Source organism: Hemitrygon akajei, chromosome 29 (genome assembly GCF_048418815.1).
Source record: "Hemitrygon akajei chromosome 29, sHemAka1.3, whole genome shotgun sequence".
Classification (NCBI taxonomy): domain Eukaryota; kingdom Metazoa; phylum Chordata; class Chondrichthyes; order Myliobatiformes; family Dasyatidae; genus Hemitrygon; species Hemitrygon akajei.
The window spans coordinates 25,907,486-25,920,446 of NC_133152.1; the positions used below are offsets into that span (position 1 = coordinate 25,907,486).

At 39.9% G+C, this 12,961-nt stretch overlaps 1 protein-coding gene across 1 annotated transcript in view; it reads right to left on the reverse strand.

The window, feature by feature from the left end:
* emc1 (ER membrane protein complex subunit 1) overlaps window positions 1–12,961 on the reverse strand; it is a 34,479-nt gene that overhangs the window by 6,646 nt on the left and 14,872 nt on the right. The window contains exons 12-19 of the mRNA XM_073031944.1: window positions 12,759–12,875; window positions 8,648–8,847; window positions 8,142–8,291; window positions 5,038–5,199; window positions 3,222–3,341; window positions 2,489–2,626; window positions 1,900–2,073; window positions 967–1,177 (exon numbers count right to left, since the gene is read on the reverse strand). Of these exons, the coding sequence (XP_072888045.1) occupies window positions 967–1,177; window positions 1,900–2,073; window positions 2,489–2,626; window positions 3,222–3,341; window positions 5,038–5,199; window positions 8,142–8,291; window positions 8,648–8,847; window positions 12,759–12,875 (1,272 nt within the window). The remainder of the gene's footprint in view (window positions 1–966; window positions 1,178–1,899; window positions 2,074–2,488; window positions 2,627–3,221; window positions 3,342–5,037; window positions 5,200–8,141; window positions 8,292–8,647; window positions 8,848–12,758; window positions 12,876–12,961) is intronic.

The following is a 12,961-nucleotide window of genomic DNA, read 5'->3' on the forward strand; positions in this document are numbered from 1 at the left end:
GTACTGTGGAGAACAGGCTAACTGGTGGCATCACCATTTGGTATGGAGGGCCACTGCACAGGATTGGAAAGTTGCTAATCTGGGCAGCTCCATCCCCAGCAGAGGACATCTTCAAAAGACAATGCCTCAAAAAGGTGGCATCTATCACTAAGGACAATCCCCCGCCCCCCCGACCCTCCCCATTACCCAAGACACCCCCCTCTTCTCATTGCTACCATCAGATTTCTGAATGGATAATGAAGAAAACAAGTTTAGCCTACTTTGCTTTGTAAGACCTTTCAATTATTTTTAAACTCCACTATGCATCTGTCCATTTATTTCTCCCTGTAACAAAAGTCAATCAATCTTGACATAGTCCCTACAAATCACTTCTACACTCATTCCTTGGGTCTGCTATCACGATATGCTAACTGTGGCAAATAAACCGTTAGTAACATGCAGAAATTTAAGATACGTCAGAGGATTTCAAAAATCAGCAAATAACAAATCAATAACCATAAAACCAGCAATTTAATTTATGGAATGCTTGACTTTTTTGCGGCGGCACAGTAGCGTAGTGGTTAACACGCTTTACACTACCATTGAACCAGGTTCAATTCCCGCCGCTGTCTGTCAGGAGTCTGTATGTTCTCCCCGTGACCACATGGGTTTCCTCCCAGTGCTCCCATTTCCTCCCACAGTCAAAGATGTACTGGTTAGTGGGTGAATTGTTCATTGTAAATTGTCCCGTGATTAGGCTAGGGTTTAATGGGGATTGCTGGGTGGCACGGTGCAGCTTGAAGGCCGGAAGGACCTACTCCTTGCTGCATCTCAAGAAATGAATAAGAAATAATCCAAAAAGAAAAAAAGCATTCAACATAACTTATAGCACAGTAACTGGGCCTGTCTTGTGTCCCATCAGCCTAGAACAGAGAGGCCCCACTCTGCAGCTCCCCATTGCGTGACCAAGAAAGGTCTTCCACTTACTCAGCAGGTGGCGACTAGTGATCCCTTTCTCAGTGATTGTGGATTCCACCAGACTGATGGCTGATGGAAATATATATGACTGCTGAAAGATGATGGGAGAGAAAGGACGGTCAAGCGAACTGAACGCTGTGCTGTTGTATTGCTCTGTTCCCTCATATAGTTCCAAAACAGTCATCTCATTCCTCCGGGATTTTGTATTCCAATACTTGTACTAGCAAAGGAACAGCAGACAACAGAGTTAGGAATGAGTCATGCATTACAAGTCAAGTATAGATAGAGACAAGAAGCTAATTTAACCCTAGTAAAGAAACAGTAGAAAGAACAAAACAGTTCAGGAAAAAGAACTGAAAGCAGGTGAAGGTGAGCTAATGAGATTGAGCACCCAGCGTAGTATTCATTCCAAAAAGGTCTCATATCCACTGATGGTAGAAAAATCACACTCACAGCTAAGGCTCACACACAAATCAGATGTGGAAACTTAATGCACAAGTGTTGCATTTCAGTAACAAAACACTTGTTTCCTTGAAAACTTGTATACAGAATCAAAAGATTAAAAATGTACTACGATATTTTATTGCAAATCCAGATATCAAAATCATCATTCATCTTTTTATCAATTTTAAGCCAATATTTAGAAATTCTTATTGGGAACATACTCAGCTGGATCTCAGTTGAAGTCTGGATTGAACGCCGTTCTAACACCCACTGCAACTAACTGGCACGCCAATTTAACACTTTTTGCTTCTGCAGCATACATCACATATAGATACATATTGCTACATATATGCAAGAGGAAAGCAGAGGTATTATGAAAGGAGAAAGATGAAGGAGAAATTAAGCAAAAATATTTGGAGGGTGGAATCTGAATGGCTAAGACAGGCTTGTTGTGGATGATGAACTATTCCCCCAATTTACTATATTCTCCATCCTTACCACTACCCAGTTCTCTGAATGCACAACATTAACAGGTCCCCTTGCTTTCCGCTGCACAGACTCGTGAATGATTCTTCCAGTCACCCCGTCAATAAGGTAGATGCAAATGAAGGCACGTTCATGGTGCGTGTCTGTGCTCTCAGACACCACTGCCAGTAAATTAGGATTCAGATACTGGAAAACAAGACTCAGACATCAGAAGACAGTTGGAAATTAAATGTTACAATAAAAACAATGTATAATACAGTTATAATGCATTGCTACAGTTAAAAAGATCCTTCCCCATCTTGTTCATTATTTTCTACTTGCAATGCCAATCTACTTTTACTTTCTTATTTGGAGATACCAGAGTACAGTTCAGAACGATCCTGGGTTTTCATTACAGTCAGATTTCTATGTTTTAACAAGAGGTCGAGAAAATAACTTGGACTAAATTGTAGGCTGACTCAAGGTGCATTTTACCATATACACTGCACTAAGGGCATGCTGTGGGCACATTCAAGTACTGCCAAATACTGAATTATGACATTAACATGTCTAAGGTTATAACAGAGGCAAGCTAAAAGCATGGTATCCCTGCCGCCAGTACCTTATAAAGGACACTCCGGTCTCCCATGACTCGGCCTTGAGAGTGCACGTGCTCATTCGATCGCTTTCCCTTCACAATCACAATTTTTTGTGTGTCTGTTGGAATCACCACTTCCCAAATTTCTTGCGTTCCAAGATCCTGCAAGTGAATTCAATAATTGAACTGCTCACTGGTAGAAAATAAAAACAAACCATCAGCATTCATTTTGACAGGAGCAATTAGATTTTTTTTTAAAGAGTAAAAGTGACTATGAAACTAACACTAATCTTTGCAAAGCGTACAACTAGTTCATATATATCCTTTGGAAGAGAGAAAAAAAATCTCCATCTTATCTGGTCGGGAATATAGTACAGCGGAGAATAGGACCTTCGGCCCACTACGTCAGTGCTGACTATGCCGTTAAATTAGACTAATCCCATCTGCTTGCACATATATAGAACATATATATGCAACACCAATCCTATACCAATTTGTTTTCTCTTAAAGCTCCCTTGAAGTAGCCTACTGAGCCTCCCAGTTGTGCTAAACTGCTTCTCACCTGCCAAGAAACAACTTTTAAACAACCACAGTATATTAGGCTATTCTGTTAATTTCCTGTTTATACCAGCTACTATTTTAGCATGTCTACACAGTTACAGCAAAGCAAAATATGTTACATGCTGTTATGTATCCATTGTCCTGGATCCTGGACTCTTCAGTTGATTAAACACAGGTTTAAAACTGATTACACCACCTTGTGTAGACTGTATCCATTCAACTTTCCCAAAACAGGGTCCACCAAGTAGAAGAATATTACAGGGGCCGAGTTCTGCAGCTGCTGCAAGATATTTCTGCTTGAAGGGAAGACCATAACCTGCAAAGAAAAAGAAAACAGTCATCCTTCTTTGCTTTACAACAATATTCAATAGACAGATCACAGTGAAGGAGTCCAGAAGACTTCAGCATTCCCAGATGGAAGACAAAATTTTAGTTGTTATGTTCAGACTCAGTGGAAAAGCACAATTGACCACTGACAAATAGATCCAAGTTGGAGTAAGATGGAGAATTGAAATGACAAGCAACTGTAAGCTTAGAGCCATTTCAGAGGACTGAATGAAGGTGCTGTGTAAAGTGGTCCCTCATTCTAATGCTAGTCTCTACCAAGCAAATGGCTTTATCATGAGTTTATCAACACAACAGCCCTGCCTTTCCACCTTCTCACTTACTGCCTGTGATGCCAGCTGGCATTCAGTTCAGCAATGAGGGTTCCCCATCCACCTGTCCTTGGCCAATTTTGGTCTTGGTCTTGGTTTTGGCAGCGTTCAGGAATTACTACATCGCGTCAGTAACTTCCTCTCAGTTTTCACTACCATCAGCCATGAAAGACCCGGGTGGAGACTCAGGAAGACCACAGCACACAGACGCAAAAGGATTCTTCATTGCTGTTTCTATAACAGTTTTCTTTATGGCTAGTTGAGGTTGTTAGCCCCGAGCTGAACCTGTAGGACCGGTGGACCACTCTTAGTCTGGCTTCTACCCTTTGGCATGTTTAGCATGGATGACCCTACCAAGAGCCAAAGTACAATGTCCTTACCGAAGCCAGCATCACTCTCCACGTCATTGAGGTATGCAAGCCTCCCAATGTGCAACAAGTTTGTGGTCTTCTTTGAGGATTCCCATCTTCACCTTAAATCTAACTTGTTTTTCCTCTTATGCAATTCAGACAAATAGTCATTGACTCATTTTTCTGAAATATTAACTCTGTTCTTCAAACTCAATGAGTTTCTGTTTTGGTTTCATATTTCTAGCACCTGTTTTTTTTTTGGTTTCAAGGTCCTGTAACTGTTGTGCCACTGAACTCAGTTAACTACATATATTCAGTAGCATTTTATTAGGTACACCTGTATTCCTGTTCAGTAATGTAAACATGCCAATCAATTGGTAGCAATTCAATGCATAAAACATGCAGCTGTGGTCAAGAGGTTCAGACGTTGATCAGAATAAGAAAGAAATGTGAGCCAAGTGATTTTGATCACGGAATGATTTTTGGTGCCAGATGGGGTAGTTCGAGTATCTTGGAAATATTTTGTCTTCTGGGGATTTTCACACACAACAGTCTGTAAAGTTTACAGAGAATAGTGACAAAATCATCCAGAGAGTGGCAGTTCTGTGCGTGAAAATGCCCTGTTAATGAGAAAGGTCTGAGGAGAATGGCCAGACTGGTCCAAGCTGACAGAAAAGTGACAGTAGCTCAAATAACCAAATATTAAAACTGCTGTTCAGAAGAGCATCTCTGAATGCACAACACGTCAAACCCTGAAGTGGATAGGCAGCAGCAGTAGAAAACCACAAACATACACAGTGGCCTCTTTAATAGGTACTGGTGCAACCTAATAAAGTGGCTACTGGGTGTATTTTATTCTGAATTAATGTATGAAAAATAGCTGTCTAATAAGATCAGTTGAACGGCAATTTAATATCCTGCAATACATCACAATCAGCAACAATATCAATGACAGAAAGAAGAATCAGTCCAATTAATCCACTATCACAATGAGATTTGGCATTACCTTATGCTCATCATCAATTAGAAGCAGGACTTTCGCATAATCCTGGTCCACAATTGGAAGCAGCAAAGACTGAAGAATAGGGCGGGTCAAAGTTGGTGGATTGATCTGACTCCGCTTTCCAAAGATTGGATTGAAAACATGAAGAGAACTTAATCCAGTTTCCTGATTGAAGAGAGAGAGGAAAGAAAATGGGAAAATGGATAACTTTTAATTCAACGTCAAAACATTTAAGTTTTTAATTAAATCCTGCTTAAACAATTAAGAGCAGCACAAGTAATGACTGGTTTGAGAACATGACTTAAAATTGATAATTTAAGCCACATTTTTCAGAAGCAATATAAAACAAAAAAAATTGGGAGATATGAAGGCACATCGTCAAAGATTAATTAAAGAGTATGCTTTTAATTGGTATCCTAAAGGAGGAGTGAAAGGTGTGAGTTTCTGAAGGGCCTTGCCATCTAAAAGGCAGCAAGTGGTAGACAGAATGCAAGAATACTCTGTAGGCCCAAATCAGAGAAGCATAGATATCTTGGGGAGTTACAGAGCTGAAGGAAATTTTAAAGTAATAGTGACTAGAAGAATCTATAAACAAGAATGAGAATTTAAATTCATGGCATTGTTTAGCTAGTCAAAGATGGGATGAAGAAGGGGATGTTATAGAAGTGAAAGCAGACAGTTTCAGTGATGGCATGGGTAAAAGGTCCAAAACACTTTTCAGGTCAACAAGTCATAAACATCATGAACAACTGGTTGAGTTTCAGATAGTTGCATTGATCAGGATGGAACTTGTGGCAGGGACACAGTATAGAATGTGGTCTAATGTCCATAGCTTCAATTCTTCAAATGTTTAATTGGATAGCATTTCCAGATGTCTGTAAAGCAGTCTGAAAATTTAGAAAGGTGAAGGGTCATCAAATTCACAGCCACTCCCTGGTTTCTGACAACATAACTGTCCATACTGTCCTTGTAACCAAATTAATAAGGCAGTTCTGACCATTTCCATATATCACTCTCTTTCCCTCTCTCAAACCATTTTTTTTCCAGTGTATAGTCCATAAAAATAAATAGAAACCTAATACAGTACTTTTAAATTCGAAATGATCTAACCATTGGCACATATGGGCACATGACAAATTTCAGTTCCAATCTGATAAATTTCCCCCTTTCTGTCATTTGCACCAACTTTGTATCCTCTTTTAACCTTGTCACTCCTTCTGTATGCCCTTCCTTTCTTCACATTCTCTTGGGTCCAAGGATCACAGATCTGAGTATCATCTACAGATAGGTTTAACTATCCATTCTCAGATTTAACTGAACTACAAGCATTTCTAAAGCTGATCATTATTTTACAAGGAATGAAAAGTAACCCACTTTCTTCTCTACAAACCATACTCCTCTGCCTTGATCCACCTTCACTTCTAAAGATTAAGGATCTAAATACTTTGTCACAAGATTCAGTGCCATACATTAAGTTACCTTTACCATTTCTCTCCCCTTGTCTAGTCCAAATTTCCCCAATGGATTTCTGCCTTGCCTTTGAATTTGAATCTACATTTATACTGCATCCCAATTTTCCTTCACATTTTCCAAGCTCATTCTCCATGAAGCTAATCTACGGCAATTTTAGTCTTATTCTACTCAAGCTGTTCAGTACTCTACATTTCTTCCTAGATTCCTTGCTGATGTTCTTAATTCTCTCTCAGGCACTCTCCACAAATCTCTCTTCAAGTCTTCTTTTAATCTATTCTCGACCCTTCCATCCTGCAGCTCCAACATTTAACAGGCATTTGGATAGAATCAGCAAGGCATAGAGGGATGTGGAATCAACACAGACAATTGGAATTAGGATAGATTGGCACAATGGTCATCGTACACTCAATGGGCTGAAAGGCCTGTTTCTGTGCTCCGTAACTCTATCACTCTGTAACATTAATTCCAAACATACAACAATACAAACACAAAGATATTTTCATCCTACAACACACACAAAATGCTGGTGGAACACAGCAGGCCAGGCAGCATCTATAGGGAGAAGTGCTGTTGACGTTTCGGGCCGAGACCCTTCGTCAGGACTAACCGAAAGGAAAGATAGTAAGAGATTTGAAAGTAGTGGGGGGAGGGGGAAATGCGAAATGATAGGAGAAGACCGGAGGGGGTGGGATGAAGCTATGAGCTGGAAAGGTGATTGGCGAAAGTGATACAGAGCTGGAGAAGGGAAAGGATCATGGGACGGGAGGCCTCAGGAGAAAGAAAGGAGGTGGGGGGGAGCACCAGAGGGAGATGGAGAACAGGCAAACAACTAAATATGTCAGTGATGGGGTAAGAAGGGGAGGAGGGGCATTAACGGAAGTTAGAGAAGTCAATGTTCATGCCATCAGGTTGGAGGCTACCCAGCCGGTATATAAGGTGTTGTTCCTCCAACCTGAGTTTGGATTCATTTTGACAGTAGAGGAGGCCATGGATAGACATATCAGAATGGGAATGGGACGTGGAATTAAAATGTGTGGCCACTGGGAGATCCTGCTTTCCGCTCCCTCCGCACCAATCCCAACCTCACTATAAAACCTGCTGATAAAGGGGGGGAGCTGTTGTTGTCTGGCGTACTGACCTCTACCTGGCCGAGGCACAGCGACAACTCTGATACCTCCTCTTATTTACCCCTTGAATAAAAAGCAGGATCTCCCTTTCAGATCTTCTCCTATCATTTCGCATTTCCCCCTCCCCCCACTACTTTCAAATCTCTTACTATCTTTCCTTTCGGTTAGTCCTGACGAAGGATCTTGGCCCGAAACGTCGACAGTGCTTTTCCTATAGATGTTGCCTGGCCTGCTGTGTTCCACCAGCATTTTGTGTGTGTTGTTGCTTGAATTTCCAGCATCTGCAGATTTCGTGTTTGATATTTTCATCCTCATGGCTTCGAGTCCCCTCACAAAGTCATCATGTCTAGTAATAATTATTATGAATATTCTCACACCTAAACCAAGAAACTGCAAAGTGGGCACACTAGTTATGAAACCAATGAAATTGAAAGGATCTACTGATAATAAAGCTTACTCAATGTAAATGTTCCATTAAATACTGGAAGACACAATATATATTCTTACCTTATCCTTAATGATTAGGGTGCACTGTGGTGGGTGAGGAAAGTGTGCTGTTGTTCGTTGCACTGCTAATTTGAAAGAAGAACCTGGTTTCACATTCTCAAGATACTGCTTCCACAAAATGGTTCCTGAGCTACTGTCAATCCCGAAGAGCTAAAATTAAAAAAAAAAGAATATCAGAGTGAAAGTACATTCAAATATTAGCTCATACTATTAAACGAAGTGAAGATATAAATGCTTGAAAACACACCATAGCCTAGAGTTGGCTGATGCACACCCAGGGCTTTGCTTATTAAGCAAACCAGCACCAAGAGTGGTGGATAGATTTAACTCTCTTGGTTTGTTTCACTCTATGTTGATTCGCACTTTGGCAGGTTGTCCATGAACCAATATTCACTACTTAAATTACACAGATCCACTTGGATGAGGGACTAGAGGTGATCAGTCTGTAGAGGAATCTCTTCTGCTATATCATATGGGCAGAAGACAACTTGCCATGCAACTGTTACCTTTCCAGATGCTGTCACCATCACCATCATCTTCTGCAGGTTAAACTCATCTCGGGCCAAGTTTTCAATAGTTATTTCATTCTTTGAATGATTTCGAGGTTTGCGTGCATCATAGAACATCTTGATGAGCTGGTAGCTCCATGCTTGTAGCAAAATCAGCTGGGACGACAGTCGCTTCATAAACATTCCCATGGGACCATCTGCCATAATAAATAAATAATCAGAAATTGTTCGAGAACAGATTTATATATACAAAATATCCTATGTGCACTGGAACATTGGTTTTAACATCTATGGTTAATATCCCAGCAGCCTTTTGCATTTAGATTCAATCTGTAAATACATGTGGAGCTCTCCCCCAATGGCTAACAGATAACCAGCATGGATTTCATGATACTCTGATCACAAAGACACAGCAATAAGAGGCAGGATTAGGCCATTCAGCCTTTCAAACCACCTCCCACATTCAGTATGATCATGGCTGATCATCCAATTTCAGTACCCTATTTCTGCATTCTCCCCAAATCCCTTTAACCCCTCGTGCCTTAAAATCCTAACTCATTCTTGATTACATTAGCACTATACCCAAGTCCAGATTGAATATATTTAATGATTTGGCTTCAATTTTTTTTAAATCACAGAAAATTCCACAGATTCACCACTCTCTCTTTTCAGTCCTCCCCTTTATCCTTAGGCCTATATGACCCTGATTTTGAGGAATATTTTTCCTGATCCATCCAGTTAAAAGTTGAATTCTAGTAGTTACCTTCTCATTATCCTTTATTCAAGAAAATCCAAGTCTCATCAACCTAATTTATCTTCAGTTATGCTATGCCAGGCATCAGTGTGATGAACCTTCACTACACTCCTCCAAAGTACAAATATCTGTCCTCAGAGGAGTTAAAACTCCACAGAATACTCAAGATCTATTCTCAAAATAGCTTTATACAACATCCTTGCTCCCTTACACACATCCTCTTAGCACGAAGACCAACATAATATTTTCCTTCTTAACCATCGACAGCACCTGCATGCTTACCTTCAATTGACAATGCACCAAGATATTCGTGTCTCACTGCATCAGCTCCTTTCCCAATCTATTACTGTCCTTGCAATAATCTGCCTTCCTATTTTTTTTTGCCCCGAGTGGTTAACTTCATACATATCCATACGTCCATGTCAGTAACTTCCATTCCCACATACGTTAATTCTACACAATAATATCTGTGATCATATTGAAATCTTTCTAAAAGTTCAAATACACGGCATCCACAGATTCTCCCACCTCTATTCTGCTAACTGGTTACATCCTCTCAGGCAGATTCGCGCCAGTACATCTCATAGCTGGAAATTACAATATTTCACAGCTCACTGAATTGGTACCTCGAAGCGCAATACTGTCCTGAAGCAAATATATTAGCAAAGAAAAACTTCCTCCCTCATGGACATGCAAAAAAGAATGTCGCACCTTCCAATAAATGACAGAATATCAAATCTATGCATTAAACATGCTACCTTGCGCAGCTGGCTCCACAGCAGCATTAATAAAGAAAGCAGCATTTAAGTCAAGTGAACATGCAGCATAAAATTTTCCAGCTCGAGCAATACACCCATCCCACTGCTGGCACCACAATTCATGGAAACTATGTGAAGAATGTGAATTTAGAATAATGAAAAAACTTGAGCAGCTCAATTCTCAGCTTTCTACTGCATATTAGTTATATTGGAGGTTTTTAAATCAGGGTACATTATTGGAACCAATGGGAACTTATTTTAATAATAAATTATAGAGTGTCAGTATTGTGCAGTCAGTGATAAACACCATTCTGAGGACCTAATCTGGACCCAACATATTGATGAAGCTACAAAGATGGCACAACACCAGCAGTATTTCATTAGGTATTTGAGATTTGGTACGTCACCTAAAACACTTGCAAGTGTCTACAGATGTATTGTGGAGAACATTCTAACAGGCTGCATCACCACCTGGTATGGCAGAGTGGGGGCTACTGCAGAGGATCAAAGTAAACTGCAGAGAATTGTAAAACTAGTCAGCTCCATCATGGGCACTAGTCTCTGTAGTATCCAGGACATCTTCAAGGAGCAATGACTCAAAAAGGCAGCGTCTATCATTAAGGACACCCATCACCCAGGACATGCACTCTTTTCATTGTACCATCAGGAAGGAGGTACAGAATCCTGAGGACACACTCTCAGCAATTCAGGGACAGCTTCTGCTCCTCTGCCATCTGATTGCTGAATGGACATTAAACCCAGGACACTACAACACTACTACCTCAGTATTTTTTTAATTTCTATTTTTTTCACTACTTATTTAACTATTTATATATACACACACACACACACACACACACACACACACACACACACACACACACACACACACACACTTACTGTAATTCACATTTTTTCCCTCTATTATTATGTACTGCATTGTATGGCTGCCGCAAAGTTAACAAATTTCACAACATATGCCAATGATATTAAACCTAATTCTGATTTCACATTTACTTCAACAATAAACAAGGTGACAAACACCAGCTCTCTCTCCATAAACTGAAAAGCAGGGTGAGAAATAGATTCAATTGTAAAATGAAAGAAATAAATTCCGAGCAGTACCATAGCAAACAATGGAAATATGTTATTTGCCCTGTGCTGCTCTATTGCAGCTAACACAATGCCCAGAAATTACTAACATACCAGCAAAGCTCTTGTTCACACTATATTGATCACAGGAAGTAGTTTTAGCTCATAACAGCCATTGTACAGAATGCAAATTAGAAATAGAGCACTCAAATTCCACTCTCACATCCACCAATCATTTACAAATGAGTAAAGAATTACCACACAATTTGAAACTATGGAATGAATTCTGACTTATTTAACATCCCAAACAATAATCCCAGCTTCTGTTTATTACTGATAATTACATGCGCTGGTAACTGCAAAAGATTTTCATCTGATGGTTTTGGACTCACAATACAGTCAGGTCCCTCTCAAAACCAAATCACTGCTGTACTTACCAGCTGTGGAAAAAGGCATTCACATTTCAGGGCAATCAGTCTTCATCAGTGTTTCCAGCTCTGATGAAGGGTCTCAGACCTGAAATTTTAACTGGTTTGTTTTCCTCCCCGATCTATTTCCAGCACATTTTTATCTTAGATTTTCACCACCTGCAGTTTCTTGCTTTTCCATTGCCCAATTTTCAAATTTATTTTTAAATCTCACTACAATTGCAGTGGCTTCTGTCACAAAATGCCAATACCTCTGCAGTCACCCAATTCTAGCATCTTGGACAACCCTGGTCCTACAGCTATAAAAGTCCTAGTCTAGAAAACTTTGCCTCTCTACCTTCTTTAAAATGCTTCTTAAGACAATTCTATCCAAGTTTTTGGTCATTTGTTCTATAAGCTCCATGTGCTAGTCAGTATTCATCTATTTCATTTGACTCCTATTAAATACCTTGCAGTGAAAATAAAATGAAAATGCCTTTAAATTTACTCTTAAATATTGGAATTCATCACCCACTCTCCAGCAGTGTTCAGCCATTTCAGAGGCAGTCCAAAAACCACCAGATTTCACTCCTCACACTTTTCAGTGGAATTTTAACTCATACCTGACAATTCAGTGTCTATTAACTGTAGTACTGCACATATATGTCAGAATGATACAAAGCCGAGGACACTAATAACATACTGGAATAGTACAACTCACTGATCGACCTGTAATACTAAGTAATACTCCAGCCTCTCCTCTATAATTTTGCAGTTGACTTATGTTCTTAAGGCAGGTTGCCATAGTGTTTAGTGGATGCTTGACCTATAGGATTCTGACCATCTCACTGTAAACATTTGAGACACTAGTTTGATTTGATAAGATTCTGAAATCTGTATCTACCAAACTCAACCAGGTACACCTGTCGGCCAGGATGTGGGAATTAATTGGAATGGATAAAACAAATTCATTGGTTCCAGATGATGAATAAACCAAATTTTCTCTACAATTTAAATTAAATAGAAAACATGACTTAAGTGTGCCTTACTTTCTTCTTAAGTTAATAGCAGTTGGGCTGCTGAGCATTCCACAGTACCTGCTTTCTTTCCAAATTCACCCTCCAGCTCAGCCTGTGTTCCTGTTAGAGGCAAATCGACCATCTCCATGTTAACAACTTCTGCTAATGCTTCTTCCCGTGTCCAAATAATTCGACCTGTGAAAACCGTGAATGACAGAGTCCTACTACATTCTGAAAATTCCAGCAAAACCCAATCATACACACCCTGAACAACTCCATCA